This window comes from Tetranychus urticae, chromosome 2 (assembly GCF_039701765.1).
Source record: "Tetranychus urticae isolate SD_2017Ah chromosome 2, NJAU_TeUrti_SD_1.0, whole genome shotgun sequence".
Taxonomy (NCBI): Eukaryota; Metazoa; Arthropoda; class Arachnida; order Trombidiformes; family Tetranychidae; genus Tetranychus; species Tetranychus urticae.
Genome location: NC_142959.1, coordinates 12,705,160 through 12,729,675, shown reverse-complemented (window position 1 = coordinate 12,729,675; position 24,516 = coordinate 12,705,160). Strand labels below are relative to the sequence as shown.

At 33.0% G+C, this 24,516-nt stretch overlaps 3 protein-coding genes, 2 long non-coding RNA genes and 1 pseudogene across 9 annotated transcripts; 2 read left to right on the top strand and 4 right to left on the bottom strand.

The window, feature by feature from the left end:
• Positions 1-707: 707 nt before the first annotated feature.
• On the bottom strand, positions 708-1,435 carry LOC149093914 (uncharacterized). The gene is made up of 2 exons (XR_016198853.1): positions 1,228-1,435; positions 708-966 (listed from the first exon to the last, which is right to left on the bottom strand). It is a non-coding gene; the product is annotated as an uncharacterized LOC149093914 (long non-coding RNA).
• phtf (putative homeodomain transcription factor) lies at positions 1,430-9,904 on the top strand. The gene is made up of 7 exons (XM_015928268.3): positions 1,430-1,910; positions 1,990-3,291; positions 7,270-7,409; positions 7,468-7,964; positions 8,040-8,479; positions 8,588-8,806; positions 8,876-9,904. The coding sequence occupies exons 1-7, from the start codon at positions 1,857-1,859 to the stop codon at positions 9,281-9,283; spliced, it is 3,060 nt and encodes a 1,019-aa protein (XP_015783754.2). The 5' UTR covers positions 1,430-1,856; the 3' UTR covers positions 9,284-9,904.
• On the bottom strand, positions 9,896-13,578 carry LOC107361468 (glucose dehydrogenase [FAD, quinone] pseudogene; annotated as a pseudogene). Its single transcript, XR_016198851.1, has one exon. The product of XR_016198851.1 is annotated as a glucose dehydrogenase [FAD, quinone] pseudogene (transcript).
• A 792-nt stretch (positions 13,579-14,370) lies between these two features.
• Positions 14,371-18,827, bottom strand: LOC107361445 (uncharacterized). Of its 4 annotated transcripts, XM_089267781.1 has the most exons (8): positions 18,697-18,827; positions 18,376-18,565; positions 17,705-17,973; positions 15,406-17,629; positions 15,249-15,307; positions 14,859-15,000; positions 14,667-14,741; positions 14,371-14,527 (listed from the first exon to the last, which is right to left on the bottom strand). In XM_089267781.1, exons 2-5 carry the CDS (start codon positions 18,546-18,548, stop codon positions 15,292-15,294), a joined length of 2,682 nt encoding a protein of 893 aa, XP_089123907.1. In that variant the 5' UTR covers positions 18,549-18,565; positions 18,697-18,827; the 3' UTR covers positions 14,371-14,527; positions 14,667-14,741; positions 14,859-15,000; positions 15,249-15,291. The 4 variants fall into 4 exon arrangements, with proteins under 4 accessions (XP_089123907.1, XP_015783772.1, XP_015783781.1 ...); XM_015928286.2 differs by having other exon boundaries at positions 15,406-17,973; XM_015928295.3 differs by lacking the exons at positions 14,859-15,000; positions 15,249-15,307.
• A 1,023-nt stretch (positions 18,828-19,850) lies between these two features.
• Positions 19,851-21,507, bottom strand: LOC149093913 (uncharacterized). Its single transcript, XR_016198852.1, has 2 exons — positions 21,367-21,507; positions 19,851-21,210 (listed from the first exon to the last, which is right to left on the bottom strand). It is a non-coding gene; the product is annotated as an uncharacterized LOC149093913 (long non-coding RNA).
• Positions 20,624-24,235, top strand: C15 (homeobox protein C15). Its single transcript, XM_015938136.3, has 3 exons — positions 20,624-21,287; positions 21,407-21,659; positions 23,175-24,235. The coding sequence occupies exons 1-3, from the start codon at positions 20,624-20,626 to the stop codon at positions 23,806-23,808; spliced, it is 1,551 nt and encodes a 516-aa protein (XP_015793622.2). The 3' UTR covers positions 23,809-24,235.
• Positions 24,236-24,516: the final 281 nt, after the last annotated feature.

The window sequence follows — 24,516 nt, the reverse complement described above, 5'->3', positions numbered from 1 at the left end:
CGACTCAAGTCGACTCAGTCGACTTTTACTCAAAACGACTGGCGATCGACTCATTTCGACTTAAAGCACAATTTTTGAGGGGGGTAAGAGGGGGTTTTTAAGCGACGATCTAGAAACAAACAAGAAAGTACATCTTTTTCCTTAAAATGGTCTTTTTAGTTAATATATTAGCTTTTTTATTTAATATCAAAATCAACGTAGATCTACGTTACATGTTCAAAGTTGCCATGTATAAACTTTTTTAAAAAAAATTGTTGAAAAAATGACGTGTTTGGCGCTTAAACTCAAATTTTGAGTGAACTGAGTCGACTTAGTCGTCTCAAACTAGAGTCGACTAAGTCGACTCAGTCGATACCTCAATCAACTGGCGCTCAGTCGAATCTTCATCAACTGACTCATCGGCTCAATCGACTGACTTCGGAGTCTAGCTTTGATTAGTAATCTATTGTGATTCAACACATGTTATATTATCCGATATTCATTGTCTCACTATCATATCTGTATAATCGGAAATATTAGGAAATGATTGGAATAGAAGGAAATCAATTTCAAAAATTAGATCGCGTATCGATTGGCCTTCATCCAATACAGTGTATATAAACAAATACATAAGTAATCTGAAGTTGCGTCCGCAAAATTTATCAGAAGTCAACCAAAAATCGAAGAATTGATTGACTGTCGAGAATAAAAAATAGGATCTATTAAATCAACGATCGATGGCTAAATTATTACATTGTATTACAATATTGCTTTGAAATAGGAAAATCAAGACTGTCGTTTCTTGTCACTCCCGTTTTCCATCTTTTTTATAGCCTTTCACAATTGATCAACCAATTAGTAGCACCGACAACGACAACTGAATTTGAACATGTAACAGCCATTAGCTTTAATCATTTAGAGTTCAGGGTTAGTCTCCGTCTTTTTTATATTGCCAAAAAACTTGCCATATCCAACTTTTCAAGGTTACTAAAGAAAGTTAATTGGTAATAATTATTGATACGATAATAACTTTTACTCTAGATTGTGTATTGAATGGCAAAAAAATGAAAAACAAAAGTACGAAAAAAAAACAATCAACTATCGACGGAGTTATTATAAACAGGTAGGCAAAGAGGTTGATCAATATTTACAGTACTTGTGTCATGTGTATCACAACTAATCAGTCAACTTGAACAGTTGTTATTGAATGAAAGATTAGGAATCCGATGGAAAAATTGTTCCACTTACCTTTTAAGTTTAATTAACTTTGTTATTTCCAAACAATAATTATTAGTTGTGTGATAATTGTTGAGATAAAGGGTAGATAGAAACCGTAAACATCAGCAGAGAGCAGCATCAATATCATTGCCAAACTATCATCACCTAGTGACTTTCTTAGGCAACTCTCTCCATAACAAGACAAGGAAAACGATTTTATCATTTTCAATATTCGCCATCACTAGCAGTATGTTTACTGCTAATTGTTGACTGACAATTACTGTGTATAAATTGAATCTTCAATGTTTGTGTAAAAACATTTCAGCAATATCTAGTTTTATTGTTATGTTTTAATTGATTATTTTCTATTTTACTAGTTTTAACCTCATTATTTGCCTACATAATCCATCCTTTATCTCATCTGGTCTCGTCTTGTCAACTTTAACACCAGCATACTCGTTTGATATTTGTTATTTTTTCTTATAATTTCATTCTCTAACCAACTTTACTGTGTTCCTACTTATTTCTTGTTCAATCATCTTTGACCATTTCAATACCAAGGAGATTCAAAGATTCCTCGAGCTAGAAGCTTTTAAAGACATTATACTGCCTTTAGTCACTCACTCTTTTATGTGGCTCAACATCGCAATAATTTTAAAATGTTTCTAACTGAGAATCAATTTCGAGATGCTCTTCACTGGTATCAAAAAAAGGTAAGTGTTTAAAAACTATTGGTATGAAATTTGTGAAATGAGTAATTAATGTGTTATTTCTTCTATTGTATTCATCTAGATTGGCTCTTATGACCAGCAAGTTTGGGAAAAGTCCATCGAGGAAAGAGTTCTACGAGGTTTAAGTCATGCCATACCCAAAAAAGTGGCTCGAGTTAAGAAAGAATCAATCGACTTGGATCTAGATTTAATTAGAGGATCATATTTTGCTAAAGCTAAACCTCAACAAAGCTGGTTAACAACAACTTACCTTGGTATTGTGCGAATCTTATTGTTCCCCTTCTATTTAAATTGGTGGACCGAACAAACAAATTCCTTAATATGTGCCATTCTATTTATTCTTTATTGTCTTCAAATGATCTCAATGTACATTTATTTTAATTCGGAAAAGGACGATTTCGATGAGATTCCAATCTCAGAGGTTGTCTCACCTTTGTTCATGTTCTTCATATTGGGAACCATGCAATCACAAATAGGTGCCTCATCAAGTAGTAAAAATAGATCTTACCGGTCAAGACTAAATTGTCCACCAGTAGCTTCAACATCATTGTCATCATCAACAACACCAACAACACCAACTACAGCAGCTACAACTTCATCTGTGACCAACCGTGTGAACAAAAGTTCAAATGCAAGCTCATTGGCTACTGCGGTCAATACGAACGTAAACTCTCCTTCATCATCTGCATCAACAGCATCCACATCTTCAAATTCATCAACCTCATCCAATCATCAAAAATCAAGAGAAATTTTATTAACTCAACGAAATCCAGTATCAACTCGATTACCCAGCAATAACGACGAAAATAGTTTAATCACTGGTTTATGTAAAAATTGTTCAAAGCGTGATAAAGAGACTCTTAGCTCAAATTTAAAAAAAGTCAAACGACTTAATCTACCTTTATCATCATCAACTGTATCATCTTCCGCAACATCCCTACGTCATTCTTCATCGTCAATCATTGAAAGAAGAACCTCAACTGTATCTAGCAGCAAAAAATTAACTTCCAGAGTTGAATCAAAAGTTTCTGACGATGAAAGTGGATTAGATTCAATGGAAACCCAAAATGGTTCTCCCAAGGAAGAGGAGGAGGAAGGAGAGGAAGATGATGAAGGATTAGATAAGGGTGAGATTGAAGGTGAAGATGAAGAGAAAACCTGTCTTAACAGGCGAAGAATCATAAACAAACACGTTGATCCTGCGGAAGAAGATGAAGATGTTAGTGACAATTGTTCAACTCCTGGGTCATGTTCACCATCAGCAGATCAATCGCCATCAACCTCTAGTTCAACCAAATCCACTCCCGGCTATTCTGGAAGGCGGAAAAAATTTTCTCACCAGAAAATATCTGATTGTGAATCAGTGAGTAACTCACAGCCTTTACTTGATTATAATCAAAAGAAATAAGGATTAAATATTGGGCAATATTCAATTGAGACATTAATCACTTTGTCGGATAAATTTGAAATGCTTGACAATTTTCCAGAGATGAGGAAAAATAACTTGAAGAAATTTCCGTAATTTTCTTTCAATTGTAAACTTGATTGCAACTTGAGATCAAATTGATGTAACAAGATTAATCTGATCACACAAATCAATTTGATTCAACTTAATCTGATTGCGGAAATTCAATGTATAATAATGTTTTACAATTACGCATCTAATGTAATTGTAGTAACTCGTTAGGTTTATCTTATCAATTGTATTTTTACAACAATCAGTCTTTCGTAAATACTCATCTATTAATATAATTGTTATGACTTTCACTCAGATAAGACACTGAAAATCCGAGAAAATTCAATTATCTTCTATCATGTGTTAAATATCGCAAAGATTATTCTTAATTGTCTTAGACTATAATTAACTTATCTTTACCCTTTCATTAGCAGACTTTACAACTCTAAAGAATTGAATTTTCGAGAAATGATCAATTTCAATGTCACACAGCTTACGATTATGTTCAATGAATAATAATCAGACAAATCGGATAGGAACCAATAATTACCTTTTTGATTTGCTGAAGGATTTCAGAAGATTTAAAATCCAAATCAATCTTTTGGCAAATTCCAAGTTCGATACATTTCAACCTTAACTACTGAATTGCTCTCAGAAAATGTGTTTTTTCACCTTAATTTTCTAGCGATTTATTGATTTATTAATTTAAATAACGTCTTGAAATTGATTCGAATCAAGTCTTTTAAATAATCTTCTTTCATCTTTTAGTCTTCTTTGATTTGAACAGTGAAACGTAAAAAAATATACTCAATATTTAGGATCATTTCCAGACTTAATCTTTATTTACTATCAAAATATTGATTAAATGCTGGAAAAACATTAAATGTTGATTTCAATTAAATATTATTTTGACTTGTTCAAGAAAAAGCATTCGTTGTGAAGGCAACATTTTCTGGCAATATTTCAATTGTTGTAATGAATTTTCATTGTCATTGAAGTGAGTAAAAATTGAACAAAATGAACCTTTAAATTAGTACTTAATAGTAATGAATAAACATTGAGTCAGCGTTTAATTTTGGAACAATCTTGAAACTGAATTTACCATTGGATTATAGATTTACGTTTCATGAAATAATCTCATTGTATTTACTCATTCAATTTCACATGAAACTTGAACAAAAGGACAAATATTTATCCATCACAAATACAAATGTAAACCAAGAAAAGAGTGTCTATAAAATTTCTGGAATCATTTAATTTCCTAATTAACCAGATAAACACTATTTTCTGGTGAAGACGCAATTTCTCGTAATTGCTTACAATATCCAAATAATGATCGTAAATTTTTCCAATTTTTATCCAAGATTATCATTAATATCACTACTTTTCATGTTACTTGTCATTCAACTGATAGCTTGTTATTAAATGGTCTTTCAATAACCTTCATGTTACAACGAAATTGAGAAAAATTTCCAGAATCCATTCTAAATAGAGAAAGATTATCATGGTAAAGAGAAATGAAATGAAACTTGAAATTTCGTTTCTTTTCCTTCAAAGAATGTTAAATCAAAATTAACCTCAAAGGTGAAGTCATGTTTAGATTCAAATGTAACCATTGTCAAGGTTAACTCAGCACTTAGACTCTTTGATTAACCTTGAATTTGATGATGAGGATGATGAAGAAGATGAAGAAGATGAAGAAAGAGTAAAATGATATTTTATCCTTTGATCTTCCAATGCATACAAATGTTCAATGGCTTGTCCTTCGTTAGACTTTCAAGGTTTCTTACAAGATTCTTGCGTCAATAAACTCTTTCTTGTCTCTCTTGACATTTACCCTTTAGTATTTGCCACTTTTATCCTCATCCTCACGATTGTTTCCAATGTTATCTTTTCCAACTGAGACTTTCCTTATCGATAGCAAATCTGAAATCAATTCCTATTACAATAGCATTCCAGGAATAATGGCCATTTTACCATTTCTCTTTTCTACATTTTCATGTCTCTCACTCCATTCCTTCATTATCAGCATCACATTGAATCCCATGGTAACCCATGAAAACCAAATATCTTTCAAGTTATTCCACTAAAACAAACCGATAATAAAACGTCTAAAACACCATTCAACTCGATAATTGGTCTTATTTTTACCAATCTTTAAATTTAACATTCAATTCAATTCTTTATCAGTAAAACTGATATTTTTTCACCTTAAAATGTCTGCTTTTGGTAGCTATAGTTCAGATAAATGAATCCTTTTCACTCAATGTAACAATGGACGAATTTCGAATAGAATTTTTTGTTATGAGAAAAAATCGTTCATTTTTTATCGACTTGTTTTAATGGTTTTCTGGTTACAATCAAATTAGCTAATCAACTCGATTCGCTCGATAAGTTTGCCTTCCCTGTTTATCACATTCTGTTCACAATCAATAGATTCATTATTATATCAATTTGTTTGCTTAGCACACATTGACACTGGAAAAAATGAGCGAATAACAAAATTCTCAGTTAAAAGGTTTTATCATTCTTGTTTGCATTGTTATCACGATAAATCATATTCCAGTTCATCCTTTCATGCTTTCAAGGTTAAAATGTGAATTTAAAAGTAACGATAAAAGTTGTTTTCAAATGTTGAATTGAAACCTGAACAAAATCTTGAAATTATGAAACTTGAAGAAGCTTGAAAATGTATTTCATGTTAAAGTGTTGTATCAATTAGTAATACAAGTTATAATCATGTAAACTTGCTGAATCGATAAAAAAAGTCTTCTCAAACCTTTTAATTTCAACCTTTCAATATTATCATTTGAGTAACAATTTATCTACGCATTTAATCATTTTCACCTAGAAAATCATTCTCTTTTCATTGATTTTTTTCTTGTATCTAAAAATACACCTTAAACTCACCTGTTTTCTCTTAATCTTTACGATTATTCTTTTACTCGAGTCTCATGGACTTTTTTCATTCTTGGTCTTCTTATTTAACTTTACCCTTTACATGATTCAATGTAATCATTAACATTGGTCAATGAAACTTGAAACAATCGTTAAGCTCCAAATCAAAACCTTGAACCTAAATATTTGTCTACTTTAATTGATGACCTTATCATTCCCTGAAAATACCCTTGAAATGGTATTGATAGCTTCACTGTTACATCAAAGATTGTCCAATACTATCAATTATCTATTATGTTATTATCCTGAATCTTTTTCTCTCTAATTATCATTTCAATATTGAATTTTCTCTAACCTGTAATAATAATTTCCTCATTTTTACTCTTTTCTGGTCAATGATAAGGTTGAATAGTTTCATCACCAGTTTAACCAAATTATTACCAGAATATTTTCATTGTAAAACATTGAGACATTTTGTAATTCCTTGACAACACTTAATCAATTGTTAGCTGGTGACATGTTCATTTGTATTGTTGATTGCTTATTGTTACTGTTATTAATGGTGGAATGACAAAAAGGCCAAGTTATTATAATACTAAATGGCTTGGAAACTAATAAGATTGAAAAGGTTCTAAAAATATCTTTACTTCCATAGTCGGTAGTAACAGTGGTTAACTTAAGTGTATCAATTGATTGATTTTATCGTCTAATTTACAGTCTTAACACTTTCATATCGACTTTTGTCCATGTTGCAATTCAAATCTGTTAGTATAATGAAAAGAAAAGAGACATTTTATTGATATTAACAAGTATGGATATGTAAATGTATGCTTATGACTATTTCATCTAACATTGATTATTGTTTTCCAATCATTTTGATTGTGAGCAAGCTTTGATTCAATCCCAATATTGCCAGAAACTCATTTCAATTTGTATGTTCATTGAATTAAAATCAAATTATTAACTTGAACTTTTCTCATTTGATAGGCTGAAAGAGCTGATTTCGTAGACAAAAAAGAAGTCAATACTGATACTGAACCTGATGGAACAATCGGTGATTTGAGCTCGGCTGATGAATGTTCGCCTTACTCAACAGTTGATTCAAATAATCGTTTCGAATGGTCCAGGTAAGATTATCTTTCTAAGAAAAAAGTCGCAAAACTAATTCTTTATTTTTTTCCTCAGAAAATATAATATCCCTTCGACAGCCACAGGAATAAAGATTGACAGTAGACTTAGTAATTCTCGTACAAATAAAAGTCCAGTTAATTTCCTATTAGAGTCAACCAATGATTCTGTTGGTGGCAAAAGTCAACGAAGTAAAAGTAAATCGAGTAAATCTAGTAAATCTGGTCGTCTCCAGTTTCGCTTACCTTGTACCAAGCCACGAGATTGTTCATCATCAGGCGAATCAGAATGTTCAATGTCACCAACCTCACCAATAACCAAGTTAGCTTCTGACTTGGATTGGCCTTCAATAAACTCAGACGGCACTTCGGACGAAGAAGGTGAAATGGGCGATGTAACCAATTCTTTGGGTAAATTGAACGAAGATACAGAATTTTTTCATTTTCGTGAGGAAAAAACTCGCTTAACTCATGAAGATCATAATCCGTCCCACAACTTCAGCCCAGAAGATGGTTCATACAGCCAAAGAAGTGGTAAAACATTAAGTGACAAAGGTATTAACCATTACTTGCTTTACTTTCATTTTTTAAGATTTAAATATTTACTATTTCTTGCTTTTTATCTCACAGTGAGCTGTGCTATTTGGCAAATGAGGGAATGTCAGAAAGTTGACCTTTCAGTGTTGGACATTTCTTCGTCAATCATTCGCAAAGTTGAATCTGTTAAACACTCGAATGAATATTTTTACCTTGGTTTCCTGTTGTCATTGGTTCTTGCCTTTATTCCGGTCATTTTTCGTATTCGCCAGTATGCAACTTCAGCTCGTTTCACCGAAACTCGACGTAAAGTGGTTCCAACTCCCTTCTCTGGACCCAATACATCAAAAGAAATATCTGACATTATTCAAGAAATACCGACCCTGGCAACTGACTTGTTAGCTGAATCAATGGTCTTATCATTTTCATCTTTGGGCGTTCAATTTGTCGTTATCGTGGCTATCATTGAGAGATTTTTTCTCAGCTTGTGTTTCTTTTTCCTTCTTTGTGTTGCTGAGCGAACCTTTAGAGAGGTAAATTTAGATACACTCATATTTACCCAACAATTACAATCAAATCTTCTGATTTTTGTATTCATTTTCATTTCATTTTCTAATTTTTTTTCGTTCTTTTCTTTTCAGAGATTTCTTTATGCAAAATATTTTTGCCATTTAACTTCATCCAGACGCGCTCGTCGATCCGATTTACCCCATTTCCGTCTAAATAAAGTACGAAACATAAAAACCTGGTTATCCGTTAGATCCTATCTTCAAAATCATGGCCCACAAAGATCAATCGATGCAATTGTTTCATCAAGTTTTATTGTTGAAGTTAGCATATTAACATTCCTATGCATTCAGGTAAATTTATTAATTGTTGACATTATTTTTCCATTTACTAATTCAACTCTCTTTTTTAAAATTTATTAGCTACTTCGAGATAATGAAATCTGTTCAGAAAAACTCTATTGCTGGGAAATGGTTTTCTGGAATCTTGCTATTGGATTATACATTATGCGATTAATGATTCTTGGATCCAAAATGAATCGTAAAAGTCGAGGCTGTTTAACAATTTTGCTTTCGGAACAGATTAACCTTTACCTTCAACTGGAACAAAAGCCTCACAAAAAGGAAGATCTTACTCTTGCTAATCAATTAATTAAATCTGCTGCCGATGTATTGAAATTATTGGAAGCTCCATTCAAAATTTCCGGCTTCTCGGCTAATCCATATCTTTACAATATAACTAAAGTCATTGTTTTGTCTGCTTTCTCTGCTGTACTTACTGAGCTTCTTGGTTTCAAGTTGAAGTTATACAAAATCAAGCTAACTTCCTAGAAATTTTCAATCGACAGCAAAGTCTTAATCTGTATTATCAACGACATTTTCATTAATCTATTTATTCACAATAGACTCACAGAAAAGTATTTTGTATTAGTATATTAGATGGTCAGTTAATTTTATTAGTTTTTGAATTTAATCAGAAAATAATAAAAGCTAAAGCTGATGAATAACATTGGATTTTCGCCAACAATAATCTACAATTTACACTTTTAACCACATTTAGATCATTAGATCGCGTCTGTTTAAGCTTGTACCTAAATCTGTGAAATCCGTGAAACTAACCTTTTTATGGTCATTTGTTGGTTGATTGGAGCATTTATTTTTTGACTTTGAACGGCAATGTCAACAAATGTATTTATAACTGTTGTATCAATGTATTATGATTGTCAATTTCAACCGACTACTTGCCATAGATAATTTGTTCAATACAAATGACAAAACTGAGAAACGAAATGAGAACTTCATTGAAGCTGGAATAAAATTGTATTTCAAAACATCAACTAAAACCTTTAGAATGTTTCATTTTAGAATCTAATAATTAACATTAATGATTGTAATATAATTATTATCTTTATTTTGTCAACAAATAATGAAATAAAAAACATGTTCAAATAATTAATTTGTTTTATTTCATTGGATTTCCAAGTAAATCATTACAAAAAGTTGAGGGTTGCGATGAACAATAATAATCACAGATTAGTTTCTAGTTATTGAGATGACTTGGTTTCTGAACGAGTCTGATTGCTATTTCCAATTTGGTTTGATTAATAGATTTCTCATAATCTTATAACAGTTTTATTGGAGGATACTTGAAAGGCTAAATTGAGTGCTGATCATATTAATCATAAACTCACATTGAACGGATCTCAGTATGGACTGAACAAAAGTTAACTAAATTCACTGCTTAAGGATAACTTGCTTCAGGAAATATCTCAAATTAGAAGTAAAAAAAATCAGTTAATTGAGAACAAAATTAGTCTTTTTTTTACTTTCACGTTAAGTTATTGTATGTATTTTTATGGGTAAGATGTAAATGTTGATTTATTCATGAAGATGATGATGTTTTTTGGTGATTAAGATGATGATGGCAACTAAAGTTGTAGTATTATTGTTGTAGACCTTTAACTAGTGGACTAGAGGTAATATAATCAATTGTTTAATTACGTCAAAATAATTAATCCTTTTGTATCTTCTTTAAATAATTTGAGGATCACATTTGTCCTGACAAAGTAAGCCTTGTAACTGTTGTTGAGTCTTGAAAGTTGTGGTGGTTGTCGTCTTGGTTAAATCGATGAAAATGTTTTTAAATGATGATGATGTTGATGTTATGATGATCAAGGAAATGAGAAAAATCAAAATAAATCAATTTCGATTCATGATATAACTTGATTCACAGCGAGATTGAACAAAAACTAAAATACACTTGGCGTTGATTACTGATGGTAAACTTGGCTAACTCAGTAACACGTTTGTTGGCTTTTGGTCCGACTTAAAGGTGGAAATTATATTTTGATTTTTTAATTAAATCAGCAGCTCTCTCGGCAATCATGATGGTTGGAGCATTGGTATTGCCTGAAACAATAAGCGGCATAATGGAAGCGTCAACTACCCTCAATCCACTTACTCCACCAAGCACTCTTAGCTGTGGATCAACTACAGCTGATGGATCCAAAGGCGAACCCATTTTACATGTGCCTACAGGATGGTAAATTGTGGCTGTAAAGGATCGAGCAATACAAGCTAAATACTCGGATGACCATTGGGCGTACTCTTCACATCCAGGGAAAAGCTGATCGTATAATTTGGGTTTGAATTTGGCAAAACTTGGTGAATTACCCAGCTGAATGGCAAATTTCATTGAGTCGACAATAACATGTATATCATTGTCTGCTGTTAAATATTGTGGATCTATTAAAGGAGCTGCAAATGGATTACGAGACTTCAATCTAACCCAACCTCGACTTTTGGGCCTCAAAAGAACTGGATAAACGGAGAAACCATCTTTTTCGGTGTATGGTTGGTAATATTTGGCCCATATTTCATCTCGAACACCAACAGCTTCTCTCAATGATTTACCATCATCCGACATTGGTCCACCAGCAATAAAGTGAATCTCAATATCAGGATAGTCATCAGTCCAATTGGCAAATCTTGAATTGATAAAACCAAGACCTTCAATGGCTCCAAGAGAGGTCAATGGTCCTTTGCCGAAAGTAAAATAGTTGATCAAATTCTGTGGATTTTTAGTTCGCTCTTCAACAATGGAAACAGGTGCTTCAAGGGAAAAATGAATTCCTCCTGGATAAATGTGATCTTGTAAGTTATCACCAACCGGTAAATCAGCAATAACAGGTATTCCAAGAGATTCAAGATGATAGCGTGGACCAATTCCAGAAAGCATGAGTAATTGAGGTGAGTTGATTGCTCCAGCTGATATAATGACTTCTCGTTTGGCCATTACCTTGTGCATCATTCCAAAATGACTGAATCTCACACCAATGGCACGTTTATGAGCATTGAATAGGATTTTGGTTGCCTGAGCAAAAGTCACAAGTCGAAGATTGGGTCGCTGTTTGGCTGGTAAAAGAAAGGCCTTAGCAGTTGAACATCTAGCTCCATGGCGCATAGTTCCTTGAGGAAAAGCGAATCCAGTTTGAACTGGGCCATTAACATCACGCACTTCATAACCCATTGATCTTGATGCATCAAGAAAAGCTTTTGCCAATGGGGTTGGTGACGGTGGAGTTGACACAGTTAGGTAACCACCTCGGGCATGCCATGGCTTTTGAGAAAGGATTGGATCTTGGTTATCTTCCGATTTTAGGAAATATGGGTAAACATCCTCCCAAGACCAACCATGACAGCCATGGTTGAAAGCCCAATTGTCATAATCTCGACGGTTAGCACGAACATAGAGCATAAAGTTGAGAACTGAAGAACCACCAAGCACTTTACCCCTTGGCCAATGAGATCGACGACCTCGCAGACCAAAACAAGAGGCTGTTTGCGGTTCAGTTTCATAAGCCCAATCAAGGGGAGTCTTTTGCAATGAAGTTGTACTCACGGGTATATCTGTCACTATAGATTCACTTCCACCCGCTTCAAGAACCAAAACACTTACAGTAGGATCCTCGGTTAAACGATTGGCCAACACTGCTCCAGCTGAACCTGAACCAATGATGATATAATCATAAAATGGATCCCATGTTGGACCAGAAACTGGCACTGAATGGTCAATCTGACGGATTAAGAGTACAGTTGCTAATGGTAAAAGAGCTGGTAACACAGGTGTTATCACTTCAAAAGTCATTTTCAACTATAATGGTGAAGGCAATGCCGATGAAGATAAGAATAAAAAAATTAATTTCTAATTAACATAGTCAATCAAAAAACAATGGCCATGTTTCAACTAAACAATAGTGAAAAAAAAGAAACGAGCGAAAGCGAAAACTGCTTTGGTCAAAAACTGGTCAATGATCAACTAAATGAAAGTTTTTTACGAAAAGTGAATCGATGGTAGATTAGAGTTGGAATGGGTAAGTAAAAGAGAGGGAGAAAGATGAAAATAAAGATGCTAAATTTGTAGTTGAAGATGAAAATAATGATTAAGTAATAAAAAAATCAGAGCAGGTTGGAATGAAATTTTTATTCACATTTGAGCATAAAAGAGATTTCAAAATATTAATTTAGTGATCATCATCGCCATCCTCATCATCATTTCTCATCTTCTCCTTTCACGTTCTTTAGTTAAACGAAGAAAAGCAAGAAAAGTAATGGAATTAGCATCGTTTTAATGATGATAATGGTAATGGTGATACTTTGACTTGCATAGCTTTCAAACCGGTCTTGCAGTTATTAGTTTGTATTTATGTTTAGCAATGAAAAAACAACCGTTATTTTAACTCATCATGAGTAACATTCATCAGTCTTTTTATTTCTCTTTCAGGATCACCCTCTCTTTCCTGGAATAACAGCTTCCTTCATCATCTTCATCATCATCATCATTATCTCCTCCGGCGTCCGGTTTTCCAAATACTGACCTAGTCAGAGAATTGGTTGAAAGTAAGTTCATTAAACGCGCAATGCATTGGAAATGCGCTTCCAAAGTAGCCTACTCTTCATGTTTTCAGTCACTTTTCATCTTCTCTCCTCTTCCTTTTCTTCACTAAATGATTGACTTAATTTGATGGAACGCGCTGATCAAATCAGATCAACTCGCGATGTTGATAATTCCTTGTCAACTTGTCAACAAAATTTTCATCATAAAAAATTAAAATGTTTCCTTTTTCTCATCATTATTGCCATTTTACTCAACAAAATTTAACTTGACCAGTTTTTACTTTCTACTCAAGAATGTATTTGTTTTTTTATAAACCTAACCTGGAGTCAAATAACGATCATAATCATCGTAATTAGAATAATGATGAAAGTGCTTGTTACACTTTCCAGCTTGATACGATTGAGGCGTTTTGAAATTCATTTATAGTAAGAGCTGGCAGAGTTTCGCTGTTTCTGGTCTATCCGGACAATTTATGTCAAGTCCAATGGTTAAAATCAATAGTTTGGAGTTAATTTTATCGTTCAATTTCAATTCTTTAAACTATTAACTATTGCAAGTCGAATTGATTCAAATCAGGTTCACGGTGATGACGATGATCTCAATTTTTAGAGAATGAAAAACTCACCAGCATTAATTGTAATTTGCGATGAGGCCGAATCAATCAAATGTTCATCTCTTTTTCCACCTATTAATGTTGAGGTTAAAAGAGGGTAGGATAAGGTTGCAAATGATAAAGGTGTACTGTTAATTATTAATAGCTAAAGTTGAATTGATGATTTTTTTTGGTCAACTTTTCAAGGCTTAAGGTTGATATTTCAGTCGTGTTAACCAACATTTTAAACTTTTATTAATATTAATAAATGCCACCATGACGTTGTAATTATCCAAATTTAATTTGCTTTGATCCATTTCTGCATCTTTCAAGAACTCTTAAATATCTCTTATAATTTTCGAGTGTATGTTTAGTTAATTCATACCTCTATAATACATCCAAGTCACTTTTATAATAATAGAAATCAAATTATTTGGTCAATATTTTATTTATCACTTTTTCGGCAAGTTCATGAAAAATCGAATATTCGATAGATTCAAAAAGTATAGTTTTCCAATTATCATGCTTTGCGGATCCTTTTGAGTTGTTTCTTGGTCATTCTTCTGATCTTGCTTGTATTTTTTATCTAAATAAATAATAAGACAACAAAATCGAAGATTTGTCGGAAAAGAAAAGAAAGAAATAATATTGAAATTAATTTGGGTGTTATATAAACGCGATATAATAATTAATTGTGATAAAAATAAAAAATTTCAACTACTTACCGGTTCTACTACCTCAGCTTTGCGTTGGTTTTCCTCCTTGAGTTTTCTAGCCTCTTGTCGACGTCGTCGCGTTTCCTGAAGATGACACAATAAAAATAAGAAAAGACGAGATTTAATAAGCTGAATTGATGCTAACGATTACGATAATAATAGGAGACAATTGAATAAATGGACAATAGAAATTATAACAACCTCCAACTTTTGTTGGCGACGTGCTTTAAACTTATCATCTTGTTCTTTGATTGCTTTTCGCTCCGCTTTTAATTTCATCTTCTCTTGCCAAGTGCTACGAACCAAGCTCTTTTTAATTGAACTAAATCTCTTCTTTTTGTTACTAAATTTCCATAAATAAAGGTTAAAGTAAATCATCAAATGATGGGTCAGGGATCAAGGAAGAAAAACAAAATAGAAATAGAGAAATGTCATTAAATGAAGTAAAAAAAATAAAATGATGTAATAGAGATTAAGGTAATGATAGTTAGGATTATGAAGAGATGAAAATGAAGAGGTGAAAATGAGGATGAAATATTACAGTAAAACGGTGCGAGCAAAGCAATCGACAGCAAGGTTAAAAACACTCACAGAAAGTTGGAAGAAGTTGTTTCCTAAAAGTAAACTATTTCTCTTAGTTACGTTTAGAGCTGTAAAAGATAAACAATAGTTAAAAAATCATTCAAAATAGTTATTTAGTTATCAAAATAAACAATTATTCAAACGTAATAATCGCATGTAAACTTACGAGTTACAATATAAAAATAATAGTTCATCGTTGACTTGTTGGGTTGGATGGAGTTTGAATTTTTCCAGGGAAGTTACAGAGGCTGGAATGGATAGAATCCATTTAGCAAGGCGAGAAAGCTTTGGAAAATCATTTTGATGTTCTTTCCACCATTGAAGAAGATTACTTTCACTGCATGAAGTTAACATGGCTGTTACATACTTTTCAATCTCATCTACTCCATCTACAGCGTTATCTTCCCAATCAGAGAAATCAGATCTTGCTCTTTTGACAACCGATACAAATCCTTCTTCATGAGGCAATCGAGTTTCAATGTAGCTGCGTACTTGTGTATGAACTTCATCTCGTTCTTCTACGCTTAACATTTTAAGATAACGGAAATTTGGCCACAAAAAGGTGGCGATTTTGTGAAGATTGTGTAGATTAAAATGTTGCTCTAATCCAAGTTTGAGAAAATTTTTAATTGATCCAAGGAATGGCGTTTCATCTGAAATATCATTTGTACTTGTTGGTGTAAATGCGGCTGATGGTGAAGAATTATCGGTGGGTATTAATGGTGACGTTGATGACGTTGATGTTAATGATGAATTTAATGTTGATGCAGATGTTGATGGTACAGATGCTGATACGATTGAGGTTGCATTTAAAACTTTTAAAAGCTTGTGATACCACAAAAGAACGTGGTTTAAAGTAGGGTATTTATTACATTGTCGTAGTTCAATTGACGCTTCCTTGAAAATGATTAAAAGATCTACAATATTTTTGATTAGATCAAAGTCAAGTTGCTTAGAATCTTGCATTTCGAAATTATCCTTATTGATCAATACTGTATTCATTAATTCCCATTTATAGATCCAAGCTACATTCGCTGTTAACGGGTCAAGCTTGATTTCAGCTTTCAACTCGGAGCAAATAATACGACAGCTTTCAACTATATCAGAAATCATTTCATCGTTAAAAATGGTGGTCTCAATAAGTTGATCAATGGTATGTGCTATTGAAGGTAAACAAATGTTTACTCCGTCAAAAAGTCCACCTCTAGAGACAAATGTAAATTTGGCTAATCGTTCTTCCTCATTGAGACCATAATCATTAAGAGCAGAAGTGATAAACAAGTTAATGTCTTCATTGCTAACGGTGGCGCTTAAAATTGATTCAACTAGTTGCCAGTCTTTGTTAATGTAATAAGCAGACAAAATACAAAGGGCGCCTTGAGTGTCACAAACCAATGCACCGCCCATATTTTGTGATATTTCATTGTCCAGTTGAATACGAATGGTTTCTTTAACTTGGGAATAATGTTGATTCATATGAAGTTGGAGCTGACCAACATCAGGCAAAATTAGAGTTGACTTGTACTGTCCATATTGTGATCCTAAGCTGACCAAACTTTGAGCGAGACGTTTGAATGATTCACTAGCAACGGCTTCAAGACCCACTAATTCACTATAGCAAAATTGAATGACTTTTTCTCTGAAATCGGATTTGGCATTGACAATTTTAGGAGAAACACCTTGAGGAATCATATTTTTAGATATAATAGGGGTTGTTGGTGGGCCCATAGATAATTTAGAAGTAGTTATGACGGATCGAGTTGGAGATTGTTGATTGGAAGAAGGTGATGATACTTTTATGCTATTTGTTGATGGATTATATGATACAATTTGCACAACAGCAGAATCGATCTCGGACTCACTTTCATTAGATAGGATCATTGATGATTGAGTATTTGAGTTCTCTGCTGGACAGTTGGGTATATGTTTCCTAAGAACAGCGGGAATAGATTTTGGGTCCGTAGCACGAATTATGTTTTTACATTGTTTACATCTTACATAACCAAGGACTGTGCTTGATGTTGGATCAATGATCTCTTCGAAAATATCCCAAATGGGAGTTGCTCGACTTTTTGGTTTCATGCGAAATAAAAGACTCGATGTATCGATGGGTGATGCATTTTTACGAGCTATATCTTTGGATTTACAAGAGTGTCCAGTTATGCTACGTACATCACGTTTTATCAATGCTTTACACTCTTTACATGAAAGGTATCCAATTGATTCTGAGGTAAGTGCGTCCTTAACTTCATTGAACTTCTCATAAACCAATGGCCAGCTTATAAAGGAAAGATCATCTCCAGCTCCAACAGTAAAGCTATTGGGTCCTCTTTTTATCGACGGAGTAGTAGGCGATGATGATGATGATGACGGCGATGACTGTGAAACTCCTGATAAACATTTTTTACTATAAGTTTTCAATTTAGTTCCATTAGGAAGAAAGGCGTAAGACGAATCATTGTTACCTGATCCTCCTCCTGCTAGATCAGAAGAATGTGAATTGGCAAAGCAAGGGTGGCGTCTCATATGAGAAGTACCCGTGATTTGGCCGTGATATCGAGTCATGAAATGACACATTTTACATCTCACGATGCCAGTGAATTCTTGGGTTTCTACATAAGCTATTTCTTCAAAAAGGGACCAAACTTCGGATGAGGCATGTGAAGTTCGCATACGAGTGAAACATTCCCCTGAGTTCAATTTGGCCAGAATAACAGGGATCTCTGGGAAAGTCCTGGAATTATTCATGTTTATTCATAATTCAAAAAGGATAATTGTAAGAAAATTTTTTAAAAGAAGGCTCAAACGACTAAAGTATCGCAAGAGGATAGAAAAGCATCTATCCAATGCGATGGATGCAAAAACTGCGGGGACAGAAAACATGAGAAAGCTGAAAACATAGAATTTCAATTTTTGGAAATAAATAACAAAAATATTCAAATAAAACATTAATGCTAACAATGAAATGAAAAAAACCACGCGGATAGAAAGAAATCAATAAAAATGAAAGTGCTGTGAAAGTGAAAATCAACCTTGCATTGATTAGCTTTGCTCCAATTAAAAATGATGAAATATTCAAAAAAACTATCTGTCCCATTAAACCGGACTGTTAAAGGCAAATAAATATCGAACTTACGCCGCCATAGTTCTAGGACTTGTTATCGGTCTACCAACTTTACCGCCCGTTTTCTTGCGGGTAGGGATAGCTTCAACTATGGCTTCTGGAATGGTAACTTGCGCTGCATCTTCTTCAACAATTACTTCACCCGTATTCGGATCAGTAATATCATCAACCTTATCCATTTCCATTAGATACCCTTCTTATCCTATGTAACACAAAAAAGTAGCAGAATATTAGAAAGAAAAGATAGACAAAACCGATAAAATGGTGAAGACATTAAGAGCTGAGTGAATAATTACGATATAGGCGGTGATAGGCGCGATTAATCAAACTTACCTTAGGACCAAAATTGCCACGAACTACGAATGATATAAACACTAATTAAATTAAAAAAACGAAAATTTAATTTAGGTAAATAGAGAAAAAGATTAACCGGAATTTGGTTCTTAACCGGAATTCAATCCGAACGTGTTTTTTGATTTGAAAAAAACTAAACCAGTAACCATGCACGATAGATGGCATTACCGTCTATAATTTTTCTGTTTAAATAGACTTTCTGGTTATTTTGCGAGCCAAAAATGGTTAACCAGTAACTTTTCAATATTTTCATAATTTTAATTGTGCACTTCTGTTTACCTTTTGAAATTAGTGGTTAATTAAGCTTTTTTTGTTGGCCAAAGTTTTAATTGAGTGCTAATTTAAACGACAGAGTCATTAAAAGTAAAAAAATCTTTCGGGTTTAGATTGGTTGGAATAATGTTGGTAATTAATAACTGGTAATTGGTTTAAAATTTTTATCACAAAGATGAATCTGGATACAGTTTCATGGATCATAATTATCCTTCCCTTTCAGCTGGAGCCTAACATTTAGCTTTATTGGGTTGTGGTAATCCAATATCAGAATATCTTCAACCACCTTCATCAATGGTTTCACAAATTTGTTGAACAACTCTCATTATAACAGACTCATATAATTTAACTGTATTACCATCTTCATCATCTTCATCCTCATCATTAACAACAAAAACGAGATTTCAATGTTTCTTCTTATCGTTTCAACTCCTACTCCAGCTTAGTGTAAAAATATTGGCAAAATTAATTTTACTCTAAGCTTTACTTATCATTAAAAATATAAAAGTAAAGCCTAAATTAACATCTCGTTACAATCCTTTTTGACTAAAAAAAGACAAAAATCCATTTAAATTGTTCGCCATTCAATTCTAGTCTCTATTTAATTCATCTTTTGCCCTCTTTTATTCTTGTTTTAATCATTCATTTATCAATTTTATCATCCAATAATTCATAATCAACATGTTCCTTCATTTCTTTATGTGACTTACTATTAAAGGTGCTTTGTTCCTTCATTCACAATCAATTCATTAACCGTTCATTTCCAGGTTCACACTCAAATTATTTTCCATCATTGTAACAATCAAAAAAATCAGTAAACAGTTTCTCCAAATGTTGATTCAAATCAAATAAATGCAATATTTAGATGAAGATGAAAACTTGTTGAACCACTTTTCGACTGTAATTTACTTTGAAAAGTGACAATTAATTCAACCAATTTGACCACAAATTGATAAACTAATGCATAAAAACATGAAAACAAGAATTACATTATATAACAACAAAATTAACAGCATTAATAATAATAATAAATACAATCGTAAAGGTAAGAGGAGTGAACAATTTAAAGATAAATGCGCAAAGGCAAAAGGTGAAAGCGATACAGTTTTGTGCAGTAAAGTAACACACAGCCCAAGTCCATCCCAATTGTATTCATCAACATCTTGAATCCCTCCTTGAAACAAGTTAATCTCTTGGCTGTTCAACTCCTCCTTGAGGAGGAATGAAAACGTATAACTTATAGGATAAATTGATAACTGGTAATTATGATGATCATCAGTTAGCTGAGGATAACAAGTTTAATGTTGAGAGGAAACAGAGAGTAGCAAAGTGATTGTTCAAGTGTTAACATAAGTTGTTCAAGACTAAAAGTGGACTTGTTGTTGATTATTGGTTTTTACGGCCTGCTTTGCTTTTGAGGTAAAAAACTGTTTTTTTTCAACCACTTTTTACAACTTTCCCAAAGTGGATGAGTGAAGAAATCAAGAATTAAACAATTTCATTTTCTCCATCAACGATTAACGTGTTTGTTTTCGGTTACGACGTCGTCTTTACTTTTTTGATTGTTATTGTCATTTGTTGTTTGTGACTTTGTGTACCATTGCAAGGATTACCATTTTACTCAAAACTAATCATGTCAACATCATCTCATTCTGATTCCGAGAATTCATCTGATACAACAATTACCATCAGTAATAACAGTAGAAACAGTAAAGTTAAATCACCGCCAATCAAGGTGGAAAGTAAAAAGGAATTATCCTTTGGAATCGACAAGTTGATTAATAGAAGTTCCAATCACAGTGATTTAGACGGGATTAGTGATTCCAACAATAATAGCATTAGACATAACCGTTTGCTATCACCATCCTCAAATGATGCTGAAGACAATAATGGAAATGGTTCAACAAGATCAACACCATCTGAAACCAATCATCACCTTAATTCCCATCACCAACAGCAACAACAAAATAATTTGGTTCGTTCCATGAATGTTATGCTTTATGAAGGTGCTTTTAGATCGTTTCTTGCCTCAAATCATCACGATTCACCACATAATTATCTTTCCTCAGCTGGATCCAAATTTGATCCTCTTCGTGTTTGTAATACACTTTTACCAGCTGACCAGATTGGTTCCTATCATCCTCATGCCCATCACCACCATCATCCTCTTTCTCAACACCACCATCTCAATGATTCTGAACCACGAATAAGTCCATCATCCTATTATGATTCCAATAATAAAGAAACTAACGACAGTTTAAATGGTTCAGTGTCATTAACAAACGGACCAACAACAAGTGAGTATAATCATAATTAAACAATTACCAAGCAAAGTGTAGCTGTGATAAAATGAAAAAAAGCGCTAAAATCACTTACTAATAATTGGTCTTTTTTACCCTTCAACCATAATCGACAGTTTCATTGCCTTTAGTCCATGGATTACCGCCTTTACCACCTAGAAGGATAGGTCATCCATACCAGAATCGGACACCACCAAAGCGTAAAAAACCACGAACTTCATTCACTCGGATACAAATTAATGAATTGGAGAAAAAATTTACAAGCCATAAATATTTAGCCTCAGCTGAAAGAGCAACTCTAGCAAAACAATTAAAAATGACTGATGCTCAAGTTAAAACCTGGTTTCAAAATAGGCGAACTAAGTGGAGGTAAATTTAAATTTTAATTAATCCATTCAAAATCAAATTCCCAATTCAATTAAATATTCACATAAAATGAAATAATTACCCAAAAAACTGTTAGTAAACCAGACTAACCAGAAAAAAAGTGCAAAAAAGCAAATAAAACAGCTTAACTTCAACATGAGAAAAATCACTCAGAATTATCGTTTCATCTTAAATAACTGATATCTTTATTAATAATTTAAGCTCTTAATCAATTAATGGTCAAAATCATTTAATATTACAGCTTTTAATGAGGTAAACAGTCAATTAAACTCCTAAATGATTACAAACATTAAGTAAAACATAAAACAAAACAACAAAAATCAGGGAATGCCGAAGGAAAAACAGAAATGAAAAGGCAAAAACAAATGAGCTGCAATACAATTGAAAGCAATTAACCTTTTAAATGATGATTATTTTGAAGATACTGAGTATATAATAAAATTTAAAATAATAAAAATGATAATCAACAATTAATGATGTAGTTAAACAGTTAACAGTGACAATGACTTGAAGAAATGAAGGAAACAATGTTTTTAATGTTAAACAATCAACATGATCAACATGATTTAATAATTGCAATAGCAAACAAAAGAAAGCAATTTAGATAATGATCAACAACAGTGTTAATTGTCAAATTTAAATCAATTTGATGATCAGGCAAGATTGAAGGTTAACATTGAGCAAAATGTTATGAATGGTAATCAAATAATGATTATAGCAGCATAATAATGGAAACAATAAAGATGATGAAAATGATGTTGAAGAGATGAAAAGATTATCTTGGTTAAAATGTATTATTAAGACACATTTAGCTTTGTATTTCAACTGGGAATGATGTTGCCCTTTAGCAAGTCACTGTAAAAGCTTTAGAGTTAATCTGTTGTGCTTAAGTTGACTTATTTATCCCAGTCTAACCCTGTTATTACAAGATGAAACAAAATATCAATTTGTGCAAAACAAAAGGTAATGATAATCCTCGACAAAGTGTATAGTTAAGTTGAAAATAAATGCCCAGCTTAAGGATAACGGGGAAACAATGGCAACAGCAGAAGCCAAAAGTACGGTCATTTTAATGGTTAGTGATTAGTGTGACCAGGTTAAATTGCTAGTCAAAGATGATCAAATCTGGCAGATAATGTCAGAAGTTGGAAACAAAAAGAAAATTGAAAAATGATTACAATTGTTGTTATAATCAGTTTGACAAGAAAAGATTTGCTTTATTCTCAAGTTAAATCTAGATAATTCAACCTTAATCCTTCATGTATTTGCTGTTGAGGATACATTGTAATACTAAAGTTGTTCATTTGGTGAAATTAAATTCCCACTTGAGACAATTTACTTTTGAACAAGTTGACAGCAATTACACAAGGCAGAGTTTATTAATTTGTATTGGGTAATGAAAGTGTATGAGGGAAGAGATTCAATAGAGATTTGAAATTTTCTCAGGAATCTGGTTTATTGATCTTTACTGATATCGTCTTTTGTATGTGTTTACAGACGTCAATCAGCCGAGGAAAAGGAAGCTGAACGGCAAGCGGCCAACCGTTTGATTATGTCATTTCATGCTGAAGCCAATGGTGGACCCAAGGGTTCCCTTTACGGTGGACTAAATGGTCCCGATGGGCCTGTTGTCCCACTACTATCAACATCAAGTCATCCTCATGGGTCACACTCTCATCAGGCAGGTTCACTGTTACCCAATGGATCAACCTCAGGATCGGTACAGTCACCCTCATCAGCCTCATCTCCTTCAACCACGTCAATCTCATTGCACCATCATCCTGTTCATGGTCACCCAAACCATCATAACTCTGAACGTTCAAAGGCAACCTCTGCTTACCTTTCAAGTTTACCCTTGAATGCACTGAAAAACCTTCAACCCTGGTCAGCTGCAGCAGCGGCCGCAGTTGCAGCAGCAGCATCAGCTTCATCTTCATCTTCAACCTCCTCATCTGGCTCATCGTCGGCCGATTCACCAGCTCACCTTAATCACCTTAACCATCTTAATCAACATCATCATCATCATCCTTCCCTTTCAGCTGGAGCCTCACATTTAGCTTTATTGGGTTGTGGTAACCCAATATCAGAATATCTTCAACCACCTTCATCAATGGTTTCACAAATTTGTTGAACAACTCTCATTATAACAGACTCATATAATTTAATTGTATTACCATCTTCATCATCTTCATCCTCATCATTAACATCAAAAACGAGATTTCAATGTTTCTTCTTATTATCGTTTCAACTCCTACTCCAGCTTAGTGTAAAAATATCGGCAAAATTAATTTTACTCTAAGCTTTACTTATCATTAAAAATATAAAAGTAAAGCCTAAATTAACATCTCGTTACAATCCTTTTTGACTAAAAAAGACAAAAATCCATTTAAATTGTTCGCCATTCAATTCTAGTCTCTATTTAATTCATCTTTTGCCCTCTTTTATTCTTGTTTTAATCATTCACTATCAATTTTATCATCCAATAATTCATAATCAACATGTTCCTTCATTTCTTTATGTGACTTACTATTAAAGGTGCTTTGTTCCTTCATTCACAATCAATTCATTAACCGTTCATTTCCAGGTTCACACTCAAATTATTTTCCATCATTGTAACAATCAACTAAATCAGTAAACAGTTTCTCCAAATGTTGATTTAAATCAAATAAATTCAATATTTAAATTCAATGAAAGCTCCAGTCAAACATTCATTTCTCAGTATAGACTTGCAGTTAAACCTCAAAATATTACTTTAAAAACTGGACTTCAACTTATTTAAAAATGGCAACAGTTAACTAGAGTTGATTTGATTGTAATAACCATTTGTAAGTAACAAATT

Excerpts from the sequence above, each read along its gene's own strand:
- LOC107361445 (XM_015928279.3), bottom strand. The coding sequence starts at position 18,548 with ATGGAAATGGATAAGGTTGATGATATTACTGATCCGAATACGGGTGAA. Across the intron at positions 17,974-18,375 it reads AGTCCTAGAACTATGGCGGC|GACTTTCCCAGAGATCCCTG; the intron begins GTAAGTTCGATA and ends GAATAATTCCAG. Across the intron at positions 14,742-15,405 it reads TTATTTTTATATTGTAACTC|GAAACGCGACGACGTCGACA; the intron begins GTAAGTTTACAT and ends TGTCATCTTCAG.
- phtf (XM_015928268.3), top strand. The coding sequence starts at position 1,857 with ATGTTTCTAACTGAGAATCAATTTCGAGATGCTCTTCACTGGTATCAA. Across the intron at positions 3,292-7,269 it reads AAATATCTGATTGTGAATCA|GCTGAAAGAGCTGATTTCGT; the intron begins GTGAGTAACTCA and ends CTCATTTGATAG. Across the intron at positions 8,807-8,875 it reads TAACATTCCTATGCATTCAG|CTACTTCGAGATAATGAAAT; the intron begins GTAAATTTATTA and ends AAAATTTATTAG.
- C15 (XM_015938136.3), top strand. The coding sequence starts at position 20,624 with ATGTCAACATCATCTCATTCTGATTCCGAGAATTCATCTGATACAACA. Across the intron at positions 21,288-21,406 it reads AACAAACGGACCAACAACAA|TTTCATTGCCTTTAGTCCAT; the intron begins GTGAGTATAATC and ends CATAATCGACAG. Across the intron at positions 21,660-23,174 it reads AATAGGCGAACTAAGTGGAG|ACGTCAATCAGCCGAGGAAA; the intron begins GTAAATTTAAAT and ends ATGTGTTTACAG.